The following is a 20,720-nucleotide window of genomic DNA, read 5'->3' on the forward strand; positions in this document are numbered from 1 at the left end:
AATCCTCCTAATTTGGCATCATATACAAACACAACCAGTTTGCTAACTATTCCAGAATGTATATGTTAAAGTGAATAAAAACAACCTGTCTTAATTTGAATCTAATTTTTCTGTACACCCCTGTCTGTAGTGAGAGGTCAAACACTGCATACTGGTACACATTCGGAGAAAATAATTATGTTTAACTGTGGATTCTCATTTTCAGACTTATTGACCCGGAATGGGTCTGATCTCGGCCTCTTCATACGAACCAGGCAGCAGATGTCTGATAACCAGAAGCAGATTTCGGACGCCATCGCAGCAGCCAGTATTGTCACCAATGGCACAGGTGTGGAGAGCGCCTCGCTGGGTGTGCTGGGAATGGCCATCTTGCAGCTCAACGATTTCCTGGTAAACTGTCAGGGAGAGCATCACACCTACGACGAAATCCTCAGCATCATTCAGGTCTGTACACACTCGAGCGAAAGCCTCAGCACTAAAAATACTGAGCTATACATACAAGAGAGGAGGCCGTTCTTCCTGTATTGCTGATTGCTTTGCTTCTGTATTTTTATATCTTTCCTTAAAGCTCATGGAGCTGTTTCTTCAGAGGATCTCATCAGTTAGCGACCGTGGTATAGACTGTCACGTATTTCCCAATGCCAGTCAATCTTTGAAAACTACAGCCTAATCGTTCTTACCTTGAAAGACAGATGTGAGCGTTTGTATAGAACATGCATTGTCATAGCCAAGGTGGGGACAGAAAGTAGTTCTGTGTGGGTACAATTCGTTTTATTGTGTCTTTCAGAAATTTGAACCCTCTGCGAATATGCGCCAAATGGGCTGGATGTCATTTGAGGGGTTTGCAAGGTGGGCATGACTTTTAAAATTACACTGTGTGTTAAGCAGACTTTGGTGTGCTATACTGTTTGCCGCTGGAATAATCTGCAGCTCCAGAAGTTATCATACTGGGTATAACTGTCACGCTAAAAATATATAGATTATATAATTATGTCCTAGTTGAATGAAGTTCTGTGTATTTACCGAAAGTAATAATTGTAAAAGACATATCATTGCTCACTTGCACACCTTATGTATTTCTTGACTGAAAGTGTCGTCCATTCTTATTTCTATTTTTGTGGAAAGGGGGCTGAATCTTAATCAGGAGCAGTATGTATGTTTTTCTGTGTCAGATGAAAAGGGCAGAATGCTGAAGGAATAGGTAAATTAACATTTGGACATTAGGCCCTTTATTTGTAAGAAGCTGTGTTTGCGATGTCTCTAGGTTTTTGATGGACAAAGATAACTTTGCTTCTAAAAATGAGGAGTCCCAAGTGAACATGGAGGACCTCCAGTATCCATTGTCCTATTATTACATCGAGTCTTCACACAACACCTACCTCACGGGCCACCAGCTGAAAGGGGAGTCCTCTGTGGAGCTCTACAGTCAGGTGAGCTCAACCTTTCACGTATGAGAGTATTTCCTGGCTGACTGCAGGATTCTCAGTTGTTGCTTTTTTGCAAACCCCCTTTCCGGTAAAAAAACCCAGTTTCAGAGTAACATTACATTGACATTTATAGACAGGTAATTCCAGTCCGAAAGCTCACCCACTGTGCTACACTGCCCCCATGCAAATATATAGTCCATATAAATAAAGCTACTTTTAATTATACTGTATCAAAAGCAGAACATCACACCAACAGCTAAACCAGAAGTGTTATTTGCTCTGACAACACACTGCTAGGTTTTTAGTTTCAAAGTTCTCCCTTAGTTTTTGCATCAATACCCAGGGACATCTTACCCAATACTAACTTTGATATGTGTGCACTTTGACAGTGCCACTTTTCACACTGAAACCTTCCTTCTTTGTTTATTGTAAGTTTTTGTTTGCATGCTTTTTGATTCTGTAAACGTATGTTTAGAATATCTGATTGGGTATTGGTTAGATATTGGGTCTGACGTTCCCATTGACTTATCAGGTGCTCTTACAAGGCTGCAGGAGTGTGGAGCTGGATTGCTGGGATGGAGATGATGGCATGCCTATTATCTATCACGGCCACACTCTCACTACCAAAATCCCCTTCAAGGTAATGTCTCACAATAGTAGCTTATTGTTTATTGCCAGCGGATATACTGATGCCTGTTACAGACAGTTACAAACACTTCAATATTACAGTATATTACTGTACTGTCTAAGAAATACAGACAGTATGTCTTCTTAAGCTAGAGAAAACACGTTCTATGCATATATCTCCTTTGTTATAAAAGGTATTGAATGTTAAACTTTTTAATAGCTTTCTTTACAAATATTATTTTCTCAAATATTCCTTTAGGATGTTGTGGAAGCTATAAATCGCACTGCTTTTGTGAACTCGGAGATGCCTGTTATCCTGTCAATAGAAAATCACTGTTCCTTGCCTCAGCAGCGCAAAATGGCAGAAATCTTTAAGGTAATTTGTTTATTTAAGATGAGTAAAGACTCCTTTTTGTAACTTTCACCTTTGTTAGTTAGGGTTAAGGTTAACCCTTTGTTGCAATGGGATGAGTGTAACACATCATGCAAGGAATTCAGTTTTTGTTCTGTTTCCATAAAGATAGAAGTAATTCAACTATGAGCAATCTATCTTTTTTTCTTTCAAGAGTGTTTTCGGAGACAAACTGGTGACAAAGTTCCTGTTTGAAAGCGATTTCTCTGATGACCCACTGCTGCCTTCTCCTTTGCAACTGAAAGGAAGGATTCTTCTAAAAAACAAAAAGCTTAAAGCACATCAAGCGCCAGTGGATATCCTTAAACAAAAGGCAAGACATGGACATAATCAAAAGTCATACGCACAGCTTAGGCAAATGACAAAACAAAACTGCAGAAATGTTATTGGTTCGCCTTGTGATGTTAGTAATAAATTGATTGTTTTTGATTCATTACTAAGTTAATGTAGTGGTCTACATGAGTTGAGCAGCAGGGTGGAGTAATGATTAGGGCTCTGCACTTCTGAGAGACCCAAGGTTCATATCTTGCTAAGGGTGCTGGTGTTGCAACTCTTGAGCAAGCTATTTGACAGTAAATACAGCTCCCCTGTTTTATAAAAAGGTACTCAGGGTACCAGGCCACTGTAGGTGATAACTTGTTCTTATATGTCTTACCGGGTTAAAGGGGATTTGCAGTCCCAATTTCTCAGATCGGTTATTAAATCTCAGTAACAAAATCAATTCATTGACGTCATAGACAATTTTACAAATTCCCAATTAAGAACAAAATTGTGAACTTTGTGAAAGTACTGTACGTACTGTAAGTCACTATGTTGTCACAAACCCTTGGTCTTGCCACAGGCGAGAGGCAGAGTTCCCACAAATTGTGACGTGATGCGGCCCTTCCTGCTCGCTAGTCACTGTAATGACTAATGTAATGCAATGTACAGGCGAATAAGTACAGGTTGTGCTGCCTTTGTTTCACTGCATGTTCCACATGATCTGCATGCAGAGTTAACAAGTAAGCAGTATTTGTCAGCAAAAGCGTCTTGAAATCAAGAGCAATGTTTCTATTGGATAAAAAATTATGTATTCATAAGTCAGCTTGTTTACAGTGTGATAGGGCCGCACACATCACTGAAAGTTTTGTTGACTCATTCTGAATCGCAGAATATGGCTCTGCACATTTTGTCTATTTTGTGATGTAAATTAGACGTTTTACAATTTAGTGTGTACATTTTACATTTATTGTGGTTTGAAATGCACTGCTGATTCAATGCTGATTCATTGTAACCCCCAAAATATAAAAATAGGGTTGCAGTTCCCCTTTAAATAATGGATTCAGTAAAATAAGTAAACTAATACAACGTGAGATGACTCAGTTGTGAAAGCAGCCTTCATTGACATGTGCAAGACTTCGGAGGTTTCTGTAAACCTGGTGGCTGACTCTTTGGGCTCCTGGTTCAGGCTCATCAGCTGGCACACATGCAGGCACAGGCCAGCAACGGCACGCCCCCGGGCAACACCCCCAGCAACAACGAAGATGAGGAGGAGGAGGAAGATGAGTATGACTACGACTATGAATCTCTGTCCGACGGTAAGGAGAAAAACTGTCTAAGCGTATGTGCTTCTCATGCACTGGTGCAGAACACACAAATTGTGGAACATAAAGCAAATCTAGCTATTGCACAAGTGTCAGAGTCCAGTGTGAGTGAAATTATGAGTTGTCTTGTGCAACGTGCAAGAAAGTTCTTCCACACTGATGAGGTGAACAAGTGAAATATGGCCAATATACAGTGAAGTCCATAGGTATTTGGACAGTGACACATTTTTTTCTGTTTTGGCTCTGTACTTCAGAACATTGGATTTGAAATAAAACAATGACTTTGAGGTTAAAGTGCGAAATGTCAGATTTAATTTGTGGGTATTTATGTCTATATTGGGTGAACCATATGGGAATCACAGCCCTTTTTATACATATTTCTCCCACTTCATGGAACCAAAGGTACTTGGACATATTAACCTAATCTTTAATACAATTTGGCATGTTTGCAAATCCTTTGCAATTGATGACTGCCTGAAGTCTGCGACCCATAGACATCACTAGACGTTGGGTATCTTTCCTGGTGATGCTCTGCCAGGCCTGTAATTCAGCTGTTTTCAGTTCCTGCTTGTTTTAGGGGCTTTTTGCTTTCAGTCTTGTCTTCAGTAAGTGAAATACATGCTCAATGGGATTCAGGTCAGGTGATTAACTTGGCCAGTCAAAAATATTCCACTTTTTGGCCCAGAAGAACTCCATAGTTGCTTTAGCAGTATGTTTGGGATCATTGTCCTGCTACAAGGTGAAGTGCCGTCCATTGAGTTTTGAGGCATTTGGTTGGATCTGAGCAGATAAGATGCTTCTGTACACTTCAGAATTCATCCTGCTGCTGCTGTCTGCAGTCACATCATCAGTAAAGACAAGTGAGCCAGTTCCACTGGCAGCCATACATGCCCAAGCCATGAGACTACCTTCACCATGTTTCACAGATGAGGTGGTATGCTTCTGATCACGAGCAGTTCCTTTTTTTCTCCATTAAAGCGGACATTCTGCACTGTAACCTCATAGTCATTGTTTCATTCCAAATCCAATGTGCTGAAGTACAGAGCCAGAACAACACAGAACTGTCACTGTCCAAATACATACAGATTGCACTGTAATTATCTACCCTTCTCATTAGAAGTTCACAATGTATTTTGTATTGGGACTGTAAAACACTTAATTAAATTATAATTATGCTCCATCAAGGATTTCTGCACATGTAGCTCTGTATTTTATTAATTATTTGATATTAAAACCTGACTTGTAATTTATACTGTACATTGTATTAATCTGACTTAATATCATTCATTTTCCATACCTTCTTGTTAACTATCACAAGTGCAGTAGAGCACTGAAAACAGTTTAACACAGAGAGTCTAATGCAGTATTAATCCTTCATCTTGCCATCTTCATTGTACATTATAAAACATTGCTCTTTACTTCAGGGTTCACTGTATCTGTTTGTCTTCAGTTCTCTTACTCCCTGTCTGTTTTCCTGTAGCTGATGTCCTTACTGCTTCTCCTGCTTCTAATGGCCAGGAAGGTAAAAAAGTCCCCTGAATGTTAGCCAGCTCCAGTGCATGGCCTTCATCAATGAATAACCTGTGCAGCAAAACTCTTGTTTTTCCTTTGTGCTGAACTCCATTAATATGCATTGCATGGTATATTATGTAGTGCCAAACAGCCAGAGACATCACAACAGACTCTTTGTTGGACAGCAAGTTTATATCATCATGTGTGGGATGATAGCCCTGTCTGAATTTGCAGCAGTTTTTATCTCTGCTCCTTGGCTAATTAAAACAAAAGGGCTTACAGAATTACATTAAAGTCTTTACTATGGACAGGGTGCTATGCAAATGATGGGGATTTAAAGGGGTTCATTTCATATGATTAATGTGCACTTTGCACTGTAGGTTTATTGTGGACAAATGTTTGGATGCCCTTTGTAAAGAATATTGATGTTTAATATATTTTGGAAGCTAGTCAGGGTGATTCATACATGATTCCAATGAAGAGGTTGTTTTAAAGATAATATCAACAGTTTTGTACCTAATGCAACAGCAGTACTGCTACACTGGTTTGTGTTTCTGGGAAGGGCAGAAGATGACACCCCCTGTGGTCCACAAACAGAGTATGAACAACTCCGCATGATGGTATTGCCAAAATTAAAGTTATTGTGAAAATCGTAGAACAACAAGCAGAGTTGGAAACCTCTAAATGTTATGATATAAATGTTTTCAGATTTTATGAACACTTGAAAAACTGACAACAAGACCATGACGTTTTATCCATTGTGCCTGAAAGTATCCTTGAATCAAGATTGGACCTAAAAGACCACAGTCTCCACCTCCATGGCATGTTCCAGTAATCCATTCCACACATTGGTGTCTCTGTATAAAAAGCACAATTCTGGTACAATCCCTAATACAGAGAGTCTTTTCTTCAGAGATTAGTGGTTCACATAAGACCCTATATGTACAAGCTCATAAATTTGATCTACAATTTGTGAAAAAGGCTTTATTTTTCTCAGTAGACCTTCTTCACCCCCCAGTCATTTATGGAAAAATCCATAAAATATGGTGCTGAATAATCTGAAACTGTGCTGCAGACAGGACTGGGTCATAAGACCCAATGTGTTAGGAGTTATTCATAAACGTACAAAATTCCATATGGTAATATTTGTATTAGTCTCCTATTCTATGCTTTAAATGCATGCAGGGCATTGTGATGTGTACAAGGCACCCTCATCAGTGATGTGTTTTGAAATGTTGTGACCTTGTTCGTGCCGATTGCTCATCAGAACAAAGACATCTGGTTTCTCAGGCCCTACACTCACTCACTTAAACTGCAAGTGCATTTTACTGCTCTCTGGGGGAATACATATACAGTATGTGATGTGTTGCTTTTTAGTTATCAAAACATAAAAAAGCATAGCTTAACGCATGTTTCTAAATGTGACAATTGTAGCTTGTCAAAAGCCTTTGAGTGAAAGTGCTGTACTATACATACAGTACTTGTTTCTTACCTTAGGTTTTACTTTTGCGCAAATACTTGGTCACTGATGTTCTGGTAGAAAGAGATACAAAGTTGAAATACGTTTTTCTCCAAATTTATTCCTAAACTAGATGAACTGTAACTTATAGTTGATTGGACCTGAAGATGCAGTGTTTCCTGATACAAATTAAAAGAAGTGTTTGACATTTAGTAATGTTTGTGTAAACCACATTTATTTCCATGTGCATGCCAGCCAAAGACTTACATTTATTTGCTGTTTTTGTTTTGGTATTGTTAACTTCAAGGAAGCACTAGCTTTTTAAGAGATAAAGTGTCTCATGAGTGAAACGTGTAGTACTGTACCTCTCTAGCTGTTCCAGGTTGTGCACTCTGGTTTTGTGAGCTGCCTTTTCAGTTCAGACCATAAATGTTTTATAGGAGCAGGGTTTTCTAACTCCTTAAGTTCTCAGGGCCTTATATCCAAGAACATGTGTCCTAAACTTGTAATCAGTTTTTCACACACTGAAGCCATTGATTCCGTCTCTGCAACCTTAAGCTGTTGATAAATTACAGACAAATAGAACACCTGGTGGATTTCACACCCTGTAGACAGGAATAGGGAGCCACAGTACTCAAGATTATAATGACCAGGGGTTAAGAATGCTGATTTGTTTGCTCTCTCAAGCATTTGGTCTATGAGCTTGATACAAGTCTTTGTATTGTTACCCAATTATAAAGGCCATTTGCAACCAAGCTTGACCTTTTCGACAGAAGACACCAGTTTTCAGTTATAATTTCCTTGTAAACCTCTGTAACAGTTCTAACTCAGATATCAAGATCAGAAGATGCAAATAAACCCTAAAACAGAAGGCTTCCAGTTCTCCTATTCATATTAGAGTTGTGATTCTTTTATTAGCACAGACTTTTCCAAAAATCTCTGTTTCTGCCAGGCTCCTACTTCATGTCTTTTCCATTTTTCCATTCAATGGATTTCTGCCACAGGACTCCGATTCATGACATCCACCATTGCATGGTGGTCATAGACTACCACCTGATAATACCAGAGATTTTGGAAGGTTCTTGGTTTTTGCCTCCCAAAACATTTTTTCCTGACTAAAACATTCATTACAACATTTTGATAAAGGACACCAGGGTTGAGATTGGGAAGCCTTATGAGTTTTCTTATAGTTGCCACTATTGCGATGTTAAGGTTGATAAGCTTTTACCTTCCCTGGGCAAGAGACCTTAGGCAGCACCTCAGCCATTCCTAAAAAGGCCCTGTGAAGCGCTGCCCCCAGTATGTCCCTGAGGAGGTTTAGTTGGCTGTGGCAGTAGTGCTGGTCATGCATAAACCCCTCACAGTTGCCACACCAATCTAAGTCCTTTTAGAGGCACCCACCCAGATTGGTGATTGGTGATCCCACTCCCCACCATTTCCACCATCCCTAAGTGTGAGGGGCTGAAGTCAAGTCAATAGTGGGAGGCGTTGCCAGTCCCCCCTGGCACAGTGCCATCCCGTTTGTGCCCAAGGGTTGTATCCCATAACCTCCATGACTCTCTTTTCTTCCTCAAAGCTTCTCAGGGTCATGTAGAGAGCTCAGATCTTCCACATTCAGTTCTTCAGAATGCCAGTAGAAGGCCATCATGCAGTTTTAAAACAACAAAATCTAAGTTAACTAGATTTTCTCCACCAGTGTGTTCCTAGGTTTTATCTTTTTAATTTGTGACGGACAGAGCAGTCCCAGTGGTGCACACTGCACACACAAAACACACAATAACCAGTTAAGTAAAATCTAGGAGGCTTTACTTATAGGCTTTTATGGGTTAAAAAAACAATCTCAAACAAACCTCTAACATCATGCACTCCCTTAACGTATAAAACACTATTCAAATTAAACCTGTGTGCATCTTCACAGTATCCTTTGCTACAAATAAATTAACAAATTACCACCCACTGTGTCTATTTACAGTAGTTATAGGACATTTGCGGCTTCTTGTGGCAGGTCAGCTGAAACTGCAGTCCCTTCCTCTACTGGCTGGCTACTCAGGGTAGAACGTTTTGAATTGACAAATACAGCGTCTTGAAAGTATTCACCCCCTTCCAGTAATGTCCCATTTTCCTGAATTAAAAATAATGTATACACATTTTTAAAGTGAATATATTAAACAACAATTAAATACTCAAACAGTGCTTTCAGGGGTGAAAGAACTTAAATGTCCACAAAAACTGCACAGAAAAGACCAAAAGTAAAATAATTTGAGATTTGATTGAAATAATTATCTTTAGAAAATGCAAATATATTGTGTAATTTAACACAATTACAAGGAAAGGGGTGAATACTGTTGCAAGGTGCTGTATATGTAATTATGTTTTACAATTATGCTGTTCAAGTTCAATATTCCTTTTTATTTTTATTTAATTTGATCACATTTAAATTTAGAAATGTTGAAATATCTTGTTGTAAATTTGCGTTTCTTTTAATGTTATCAGCTTTTTGTTACAGTTAATCTAGGATATGAACAAAAGTACAGGATACTGTATATCCATGTGTAAATATTTTAGTGAAAAAATATTGTAGCATACTCTTTAGTTTTAGTAATGTACAGTAGCTGGAAAAATTATACAGATATACCCCAATGACAATTATTAAAGATTTCAAATGTTCAGTATGGTGTCAGTGAAAAGAAAATGCAAAACAGTTCTTCTATAGCATGTGACCGGAGACAGAGTGTGAGATATTTGATAAAACATTGGATAAAATACTTTATCTACTACATTCATTGGCAAATATGGGAGTAAAACATGAATTGTGGTAATTGTTCAGTTTCATATAGCATGAATGCAATACATTTTAATGCACTTTTTGTGATCCCTTCTTCTGTGGATTAGCCTCCCCCTCTGGCCTGTTTTTAGTGGAGTACAGCTGCTGTTGATTTGTTTCACTATTGCCTGAGATCCAGACATTTTTGTCCTTCTGTGATCACTGTGTTGCTTCTGAATGCACCTTAGCGAGGAGATGGAACGCATTTCATTCTGATGGGATGCCTTTGGGTATAGTCCCCAGCACGCACTTGGACTGAAATGAGTTTGTCTTTGCTATTTCATTACAGTTATGTGTCAATGACGAAGAAAGCTGCAAATCGAGTGGCTAAAGACTATTACTGCACTAAAACATTATTTCCAGCAATATCGGAGTGTGCATTGGTCCGCAGAGGAATATAATGAATGCATTAAGAAGAAAAAGCACTTTTCTTTGTTTTCATTGACATATAATTGCAGTAATGCTTTCATACTTTGGGAATTACTAGTGATCGTGGAATAGTTACAAGTTAAAATGTTCAGGTCCAGCCCTACATTTGTACTAATTCCCAAAGTTTCTGAGTATTACTGATTGTACTGTATAAGTGCATCACGCAAATTATTATTCAGTCATTTTCCAGCATCACATTCTATCATCATTTGTCATCATTTGATAGAAGTAGCAAACAGCTCACTCTCTTCTCTGAATTTTTCTCTTTTGAACAGATAACATACTTGATGATCGACCTGAGGGGAAGTCATTAAGTGATAAATTTCAGTTTGAATACAGTGATGAAACTCCAAAGAGAATTAAAAAGGCAGACAGTACAATGCAAAGCAAAGGAAAGGTAATTCTCACTCCACAGAACTTTCCTCCAGGATGTCTCTTTTGGCTGTTAAATAAAAATCATTTGTTTTGCAAATGAAATAATAAATAAGAACTACAAGGATTACATTACAAAAACTGTTTGCATGTATTCTCTGGAAATAATTCTGCATTTCCATTACTTAAACGTTTTTGAGAATATACAGTATTGGAAAGGAAAATGGTCAAGACATCACATACAACTTGTAACGTCTTGAATTCATACACAGGTCTGTTATGAGTAATAAAGTGTAATGTTCACGATATCTATCCCCTTTTCTTTCACTCAGATTTTTGATATGGAGCTAGGCGAAGAGTTTTATCTTCCACAAAACAAGAAGGAGAGCAGACAAATTGCACAGGAACTTTCAGATTTGATTATATACTGCCAGGCGGTCAAATTCCCAGGTCTGTAACGTGTCTTTCCTCACAAAAAATGTCACTCTGTTTAATCAAATATTTAAGTATGTGCTGCCAGGAGCTTAGTGTTTTTTTTTGCTTTCCAGAGCCAGATGAGAGTAGGTGGTTTACTTTTGTAGATTTGTCTCCTAGGAACTAATTAAAAACAAGACTTATCATTTCTTTGAGCACTTCTGGCAGCACAGTAGAAATTAGTTTACAATTACACGAGTGAGCTGATGTGGTTCTGTGGATGTCACAGCCATCAACCACATATGCTTTTCAGTTGCCTCATGAGCACAGATTCATGAAATGCAAGGCCACTGCACAGACTACACCGAAGCTGCAGTAGAGAATTAACTTAAATACCGATAGACTACATCGTCAAGCAGCTTCTGGAAATGGTTTAAGCAAGAAATTGTTCAACGTCAGGTACCCAGCTGAATTGTGTAGAATTCCCAAGGAAAGAACCTTAAAAGAAAAACACTGGAAAAAAGTAGTGGCCTCCCTGACCCTCGCCTCCTGTTCACGTCTCTATCTAATTGTGTGTGGGAAACAGGCCTTTCAACTCTAGATCCATCGACATCTGGCAGAGGAAAAGAGAGAAAGTCTAGGAAGTCCATCTTTGGAACTAATCCTGGTAAAACCAGCCCAGGGGAGTCTATGACATTGGTCAGAGCATCTGGAAAAGGTAAAGCCGTTTCGTCAGCATGATGTATTGCATATCAGAATGAAGTCTAGGGAACACACACAGAGCTGTCATGTGGTGGGAATAAATGAAATGATCTAGTCGACAAATTTATTCTTATTACAACACGTTATGTCATGTTTCAGAGTTCAAATTCCTGTCTTGATTAGCTTAGTAATGTATTGTATAAAAAAATAACTGAGTGTGTTAGGACATATTAATACAGAACTTGCCGGAATGAAGATTAAGTGACGCCACGACTGCTAGTTCAGGATTTCTTAGATTTTAGCAAATTCCATTCCGGTTTATAGTTTCTTTTGATAGACCCCTGTTACTTCAGCTCTAGTTCATGTATAGACATGAGGTGGGTGGCTATTTTAAATACACAATTTAAAAAACTAATGAGCTGAGCAGTCTGTGAAAGTCTTTTGGATTCATAGTGATATTCTGTAATTGTTTGGCGTCTTGTCTTTCGTGCGTCTCCTTGATCTTCACTGGCTGTCAGTAGTTGCTAAGATCCAACAGGGTATATTTACTTGCCATGTTTGTTCGTGCTGTACAGGTACGTTTGACGGGTCGCGACTCAGCTGGGAGGAGCCCCCTGGGCCCCTGGTGAACCCCAACACCTCTCTGAGTGCCATCATTCGGACGCCAAAGTGCTACCACATCTCCTCGGTGAACGAGAACGCGGCCAAGCGCCTCTGCCGGAGGTATTCGCAGAAGCTGATTCAGCACACCACCTGCCAGCTCCTGAGGACGTACCCTGCTGCCACACGCATTGACTCTGCCAACCCCAACCCCCTGATATTCTGGCTGCATGGCATCCAGCTCGTGGCCCTCAATTACCAGACAGATGGTAGGGAATCACTCTGCTTGCTGGGTTTATTTTTTTCTGAAGTTCTTACATAGAAAATTAAGTATTTTATATCTCAAGACATGAACTTTAACAGGTATGTCTTTATCTAAAAAGTTAAATGAGTCACTAGCTTTTCTTTAATCTAGTCGTCCAAATATGCAAAGGATAAAGGCCTTTTCTGCAGGGAAAGAGCCAGGAGAATCCATTTCCCTGTGGATGAAAGGGAAATTTAGGTCTTAAAAAAGAAGCTGAACAGAGTTTAGTTTTATCTTTACTACCCCAACCTGTTTTCACTCTCGCTGTGGACAGCAGGTTTCCTACCTCTCTCTAAAGCACATGACGATTCAGCTTATTTCTTTATTTTTCTTTTTCCATCACAAATGTACAAAACTGTGATACTGGGAATGTCAAACACCATTATTTTCCCATTTGTTATTGCTAATATAGCATTCCCAACCACAATGGAACATTTGGTAGACAAAAAGGATGCACTCATCAAAAAATTAATCATAAACTTTTTATGTGTCACCCTTCAATCACCTGTTTCTCTTAAGCAGATGATTTGTTCAATTTAACTGTTCAGTGATAATTTGAAAAGAAAAGAAAAAAAACCCTGTAACCCTCTAGGACAACAGTTGGCTGTTGTTGCCTTAATTGAACCAGTTAACCTATTAAATTGAATGCTTGTGTGTTTATGTATTGATGAAGGGTAGCCTATAGGACCTTCTGTGGCTTGGATCTCTCCAGGTCCAGGCCTGACAACCCCTAACTATTAAAGGTGACAGTGATACAGTATATTGGAGAAAGATCTTTTCAAAGGACCAGAGAAGTATTATATTTCCCTGATTATTGTAATATGCTTATTATAAAGAAGCAGTGTTTATTTCCTTGTCTCTTGGAGTTTAAGGGATCAGTTACATGCAACTCATATTTCACTGCACTATTATGAACAAACCATCTGTTGAATCAGTAGGAAAAAATATATCCCTGTAATAGTACGGTAGTACTTAACAGTCAGGCTCACTTTTTAATGGGACTTTAGTCAGTATCTGCAGAATGCAGATCTCAGTAGGAGTGTGGGGGGATGGATAATGAAGGTTAATATCCATAGATGTACTGTACATAAAAAAACTTTGCTAATCTTAACCTTTTTTATGAAAGGAAAATAATTTTTGCACCTCAACAGTATGAATTTCCGTGCTGCCCCCGAATCGTGGGTACTGTATGTGCTGAATATGTCGTTGCCAACCGTGAATGGGAAGTACAGTGGGATTCGGGGGGCTCAGGAATGACTAATCCAGTGCAGGCTGAGGTTTCTTAACCGGAGACTGCAGCAGTTGCAGTCTGGGCTGCCCCTCGTCAGCAGTGACAGGGATTCATTACACGACCACCTGGGAGCTGAGAGCCGCTGGAGTGGGGTGCGCTTGACACTGGCAGGGTGTCCCCAGTACCCCGAATCCTGCAATTTCAGGATGCCGGATGTTGGCCGTTCTGTTTTCTTTTTAATTTGTCCTTCCCAAATTGGATTTCAATCAAGGAACAAGCTGGAGGAGCTAAGAGCTTGCTGCATTCCGCCGCGGCTCCCAGCAGACCTCAGTAACACGCTGCCCTTGCCTGTTTGACAGACCTCCCCATGCACTTGAACGCTGCGATGTTTGAGGCCAACGGGGGCTGTGGCTATGTGCTGAAGCCGCCCGTGCTGTGGGACAGGAACTGCCCCATGTACCAGAACTTTTACCCTCTGGAAAGAGACGTGGAAAGCATGGGCCCCACTGTGTATTCCCTCACAGTAAGTACAAAACCTTTTTTTCCTCCTGAGTAAACACGCAAAACAAACAAGCCTGGTATGTTCAGGTCATTCTTCAGCACAGTTCCAAAAAGGGAAAACCAAAAATGTGATTTCTCTATTTCGGTATGTGGTCACGGGGAATAAAGATCCGTAAGCATAGCACCACAATTTGCGATGTGCTGAATGGCCTTATCTATTTGGAGCCTTTCTTGTCTTTCTTGTCACTTCACATTAATTTTGGCAGCTGGACGGAATATGCCCCAATACAGTACTTTGCAAGAACTAGTTGCTACTCATGGGGTGAGAGTTTTAAGCTTATCTCAAATTGAACAGGAAGATTATTTGTAAATGTCATAGAAGGTAAATATTCATCAACTGTTTGTCTACATTTTTGGCAAGCAAACTGGAAAGTCATGAGGACTTCTTTAGTTCAGTTCAAGTGCTAGTTATTTCCTGTTAGTTCACTTGCAAAAAATGCTATCTGCAGCTTATCACTATTGAATAAATAGCAGATTCCAGAGTGGGGCAAAAAGGCATGCAGATTACCCTGTGACTGCGTTGTTTTTTATCCCTTTTACAGATCATTTCAGGCCAGAACGTCTGTCCTGGCAACACAGCAGGAAGCCCGTGCGTTGAAATTGACATCCTGGGCATGCCCATAGACAGCTGCCACTTCCGCACCAAGCCCATCCACCGGAACACCCTGAACCCCATGTGGAATGAGCAGCTCCTCTTCCACCTCTACTTCGAGGACATGGTGTTCGTCCGCTTCACCGTGGTGGAGAACAACAGCTCGCAGGTCACGGCCCAGAGGATAGTGCCCCTGAAGGCCTTGGAGCAAGGTAGGAGCCTTGAGCTTCAGGTTGCCAGAAAGTACACGCCGTACTTTTTTAAGGTGGCTTTTCTGAGGGGGGTGCTTTCTAATGATCTGGGTTCAAAGAACGATTTATATAATGATATATTCATACACTAGATACTGTTTTTAAATTAAGTCAAGTTACAGTGAACGAATTATGCTCGAAGAAGAAAAGAAAGTTTTTACATTGAGCACAGGGTTTAAGCAATGAAAGGAGCAATCGTTTCAGGATGTTTCAGATACAAATCAACTTCTTCAGCTGTTTAGAAAGAAATGAAGGAAATTCATGACATATTTACCAGGTGACTAAGGGATGCAGTGAATTCACTTTTTCTGTTGTTGAGTGAACTTCTTACCAAATGTTTCTCCAGACACCATTTCCTGTTGCCATACTTTATTGTGACTCTAGGTTCTGCTCAGATGGGGGCTTGTGTCCACTCAGGTCAAGGAGAGGCTAGGCAGTAGGCTTTGCATTGCTGCACACAGTCACATGGTGAGCTGGCAGACAGGTCTGGTGCAAAGACATTCAGCAGAGCTCTGCTGGACAGATGAGTAATGAGAGAAATCTCTGCCCTTGATGCAAGAGCTTGTGTTTGCACAAAATTTGAGAGACAGTAGAGAGATGGTTTGCTTTTGTTTGTTTTCGGTTCTTATCCCTGCACTCTTAGGTGCTGCAAATCATCTTTTTCTCTTTGAATGCTATGGTTGTTTCAGGGTACAGACATTTACAGCTGAGGAATCTGCACAATGAACCACTGGAAGTTTCCAGCCTCTTTATATACAGTCGGAGAACGGAGGAGAACCCCAGTGGCAATATTGTACCTGCATCAACAGTAAGGAAACAAATTCTTAACCAGGTTTATATTCATACTGTAACGCTTCGGGGTTCACGTGAGTGCCCTCGCCGCTGCCGCATCAGGTTGGCCCCCCACCGTCGGGGACTCGAACCCGGGCCTCCGGCGTCACTCAACAGGGACCCAGCCTCTTGAGCCAAAGGGAAATCTCCCATCAGCCTGGCGGCTGTGGTCCCTGCTATCCACAGGGAAGGGCGGTGACGTCACCGCTCTGGTAAGCCAGCTCAGCTCTTGCAAGCAATGGAGGCCATATGCGTTACAATATACAGTATATGACACTCATTTAACGTGTTTCATTGTCCTAAAACTTTCCTGTATTTTGGCTTCATTTTTCTCTTTCATCATATTGAGTTCAGCACTCGGTTTTGTCCCAGAGTATTAGTAGCTTAATGTTAATTACTTACTAGTAATTACTTTTTTGTTGGAGGAACTTGCAGATTTTGTCTGGGCTTTTGTGTTCTTGTCTCTGTTGAAGTTTCTATTCCTGCAGTTACCGCAGGAAGCCGATGCTTCAGGCTACTCTGTGGAACAATCTGAATGATAAATATTTAATCTGCCACAAAGTGTCACTTTGCCAGGAAGTGTAGAACTTGGGTTACTGTTTCTGAAGGAGTCATTAGACCTCAAATAACACAGTGCAAACACAGCAGTCTCTCTGAGATGTTATCGTTTTTGTTCATATCCAGCTCTTCAGCACGGAGGAGCGTCGAACAGCTGTCCAGTTCAAAGTGACTGTCCATGGGGTCCCGGGCCCAGAGCCCTTCACTGTACTGTCAGTGAGTGAAAAGACCAGCGCCAGACAGCTCCTCCACAGGGTGAGTCTCCACCCACAACCACACAGTTCAGGGAAGGGCAAGGGAAAGAGCAGCCCAGCCCTACCTAGTGTGGGAAAAGAGCATCATGGAATTTTTGTGAGATTCCTCTTCGTGTCCTTGACTGATGTTATTATTATTAGATATATTGTTTTTTTTTTAAAAACCATGTTGGGGAAGGACAGCTTCAGCGTCCAGATTTGTCTTGTTAACTGCCAGGAAGAGCCACTTTTTTCTCTTGAGGAATGCAGCCTTTTTCAGAGGTAAATGAGCTCCAGGCTGAAACATTTCAGAACAATTATTTCTTGTGTTTTTTAGATTTCATAGGTTCAATTCTGTGCAACAAAACCAATTTCAACTGGTTTTGCCCTTTTTTTTTAACAGTATGCCATGTCAGCAGGTTTAATGTCAGCTTCAGATTAAATATGACTGCCTTGAGTTTTACAAAGCTCCAGAAAAGCTTATTTTAAAAATTAAGTGAGAAGAGGTGTTGTCAGACTGAAATGCACATCATTTATCACTACCGTTTCAGCTTGGAAAATGACCAAGTCGTATTTTGCACTAAAATTGACTGCTTTGATGCCGTTTTAATATTTTGTTTAGAGAAATCTCGAAACACTCGTACAGCTGGGTTGGGACTTTGACTGGTTCTTATCAATGACATACGGCTAGTCTCCAGTAGAGCGCGAACTTACTGCCTCAGTTTCCTCATTTGTTAAGTTTTTTTTAAAACTTTTTCTCTTACTGGTGCTTGGCTCTTGGCATTTGTCACAGTTTACTGTTACCCCAGTGCCTCAGCGTACAGCAGTTTCATGTTTTTGTATAAGCTTGGTGCACGAGTGTGGCTTTGCCCACCCATTGACCTTGCATAGCAGAAATGTAATTTTCTGGAATTCGAGGAAGGAAAGGCGAAGAGGTCCGAGAGCTGGATGATTGAGCCCGTTCTTCGCTCGGTCACGGTTTGCGAGGACTGTTGCGTTGAGGCTTGGCAGCCACCCTTGTGCTCCTGACGAGTGCTGTTCACGGTTGTCTCAGGCACTTGCCTCGACTCAGGGCTCCACGTCAGACTACTTCCTATCGGAGGAGAAGGTGCCCTTGTCGAAGGAGAGGAGTGAAGCCCGGAAACAGACGCTCCAGCGAGCCATTGGACCTGAGGAGGAGATTCTCAAAGTGCTGCGCAGCTGGTTCCCAGAGGAGGGTTATGTGGGAAGAATCTGCCTGAAAACCAAGGAAGACGTAAGTCTTATGCTTAATAGTGTAGTCGCAACTCTTGAGCAAGATATTTGACAGTACATTCAAATTAAGCACAAAATTGTGAACTTTATGAAAGTACTGTAAGTCGGCGTGTTGTTGCAAACCCCTGATCTTGCAACGGGTGAGAGCGAGAGTTCCCACAAATTGTGACGTGATGCGGCCCTTCCTGCTCACTAGTCACTGTAATGACTAATGTAATGTGATGTACGAGCGAATACATACAAGTGCAGCAGACATTTCACAACAGAAGTGTTCCAGTGTGATCTGCATGCAGAGTAAAGTAGTATTTGTGGACAAAACCATCTTGAAATCGAGAGCAATATTTCTATTGGATTAAAAGAGATGTATTTTCAAGCCTGCTTGTTTACAATGTAATAGGGCCTTATCACATCACTGGAAGTTTTTTTGCTATGTTCTGAATTGCAGAACATGGTGCTGCACATACCTGGAAGTTTAATCTATTTAATGATGTACATTGGAGCCTTTACACATTACTGTGTATATTTTACTTTCATTGTGGTTTGAAATGCACTCATCATATAAAAATTGTGTTGAAGTTTCCCTTTAACGATGCGAAATGTTCCCAAAATAATATTAGTTTTTTCTCAAGCTCATTTGAAATCATTTTTCATTTTAAATGCTGTTTTATCCATACCAATGTATTTGTATTGGCTTTCCTCATAAAAATATTCTAACCAAATTTTTGTAGTGTCACACGCCCTCTGCTGGGTAATTTGTGTACTGCATTTATCCCAGCTAAATCAGCAGTTCATAAGATTATTCCTGAATTTATGTGGTGCTATTTAAAGGCAAATTCAGAGTACAACCTGTAGCTCTACCTGATGCCCAGTTTAATTCCTCTGGGCATCTTCATCTTTAACACTGATTGGCATTACTAGCTGAAAAGCAAACAAAATGTGCTTATAGTTGTTTATTCATGAGGCTTTTGAAAAAAAATAAAGCATCACCCTAATTTTAACAAAGTGGTTCACAATGTATATTTTTACACACTCATATTTGTATGTGCATGAGTCTGTGTGTATATAATCATTATTAGAAAACGAAAAGGCATTTTTTTAAATACAAAAGAAATGGAAATTCGTGCTGTTTTGGCTTTCACTGTAGAAGTGCCACTGCGTGGCTAAGAGCCCCCCTGTCCTTACAGAGTCTGAATGAGGGCACCCCCCCGATGGAGGGCGTGGAGGAAGCGAGCAGCGGCACAGACGAGGACACTTTCTTTGTCCAGGTGCACGACGTCTCTCCTGAGCAGCCCCGCACTGTCATCAAAGCGCCCCGTCTCAGCACTGCCCAGGACATCATCCAGCAGGTGATCCCGCACACACAAACCCATCCATTCAGCTAAAATTCGCAGATTACAAACATTTTCACCATGATTTATTGTGGACGTGTTTCAAGTCTCATTTCTGAGCCTGCAAATGTCTGAAGCATGCTCTTAGCAAAATCTCACATTTCGAATCCGTGGTCGAGGCTGAATGCTGTCATGTTTGAATGCATTAACATTCATTTTTAAAGCTGTTTCCTCTCTGCTGCTTGTAGACACTCTGCAAGGCTAAGTACTCCTGCAGTATCCTCAGCAATCCCAACCCTGGTGATTATGTGCTCATGGAAGAAGTCATCAAGGAACCTACAAACAAAAAAGCCTCCGCTTCCAAGCCTTTACAGCGCATCCTGTTTGATCAGGAGTGCGTTTACCAGGCCCAGAGCAAGTGGAAAGGGGCGGGGAAGTTCATCCTCAAGCTCAAAGAACAGGTGCAGGTGTGTAATGAACCAGCGGAGCAAAGCAGGCTACTAAAATACACTCCAGCTTGGTGAGCCCATATAGCCACATGAGACATACAACCGGGTCAAATTCTACTTTGTACTTTTTTTGTCTTCTTAAGGATAATTTGTTACGGGTGACAGATAAAACTGCATTCAATTTATCCATTTTGTACTTCTGATGTGCTGCGCCAATACCACATTTCCACAGCCATTCCCCTGCACGTGTTTGTAATTACCATTTCAAAAATTGTCCTAAATTTGAGTTGTAAAAGAGTCTTCAAAACTAATATTTTTACTCTTCTTAGTTTTAATGTGATTAATAATCAATAATGCATTTACCAGAATCAAAAGTGTAAGATGACATGTTAAAGGCAGGTGGTCTGGTTCTGGAAGAGCAGGTTACATGCGACAGTGATTGACTGTTGTAGAGCAGTCCTACACTGCTATACTAGGGCCTGGCTGATTGAGATGTCTTTGTTCTCAGACTGCTCGCGATGACAAGCGGAAAGGGATTTCCTTTGCCAGTGAGCTGAAGAAATTAACCAAGTCTGGGAAGCCCAGTAAAAGTGCGTTGGGAACGGCTCAGGCTGTAACCCCCGAGAGTGTGCAGAGTAAGGATGACAAAGCTGCATGGAGTTTGCACTTGAGTGAAACCTCTGAGTGACATCGCTGAAGTGTTTGCACTAAGTATTGATAAGGTATGGCTTGCAGTCAGACCGCTTTTTAAATCAGTGTCCACTTTC

General features: G+C 40.6%; 1 protein-coding gene across 1 annotated transcript in view; it reads left to right on the forward strand.

Annotated features, from left to right (window-relative positions):
- Positions 1–20,720, forward strand: part of plce1 (phospholipase C, epsilon 1) — a 100,164-nt gene that overhangs the window by 76,033 nt on the left and 3,411 nt on the right. Inside the window, exons 14-33 of the mRNA XM_088916096.1 lie at positions 206–444; positions 788–849; positions 1,265–1,430; positions 1,960–2,067; positions 2,314–2,430; positions 2,621–2,779; positions 3,914–4,043; positions 5,530–5,571; positions 10,549–10,670; positions 10,978–11,095; positions 11,646–11,777; positions 12,337–12,630; positions 14,256–14,419; positions 15,000–15,261; positions 15,990–16,108; positions 16,816–16,944; positions 17,977–18,177; positions 19,361–19,522; positions 19,753–19,971; positions 20,462–20,588. Of these exons, the coding sequence (XP_088772222.1) occupies positions 206–444; positions 788–849; positions 1,265–1,430; positions 1,960–2,067; positions 2,314–2,430; positions 2,621–2,779; positions 3,914–4,043; positions 5,530–5,571; positions 10,549–10,670; positions 10,978–11,095; positions 11,646–11,777; positions 12,337–12,630; positions 14,256–14,419; positions 15,000–15,261; positions 15,990–16,108; positions 16,816–16,944; positions 17,977–18,177; positions 19,361–19,522; positions 19,753–19,971; positions 20,462–20,588 (3,072 nt within the window). The remainder of the gene's footprint in view (positions 1–205; positions 445–787; positions 850–1,264; positions 1,431–1,959; positions 2,068–2,313; positions 2,431–2,620; positions 2,780–3,913; positions 4,044–5,529; positions 5,572–10,548; positions 10,671–10,977; positions 11,096–11,645; positions 11,778–12,336; positions 12,631–14,255; positions 14,420–14,999; positions 15,262–15,989; positions 16,109–16,815; positions 16,945–17,976; positions 18,178–19,360; positions 19,523–19,752; positions 19,972–20,461; positions 20,589–20,720) is intronic.

Source organism: Atractosteus spatula, chromosome 5, assembly GCF_055471065.1.
Source record: "Atractosteus spatula isolate fAtrSpa1 chromosome 5, fAtrSpa1.hap1, whole genome shotgun sequence".
Lineage (NCBI taxonomy): Eukaryota > Metazoa > Chordata > Actinopteri > Semionotiformes > Lepisosteidae > Atractosteus > Atractosteus spatula.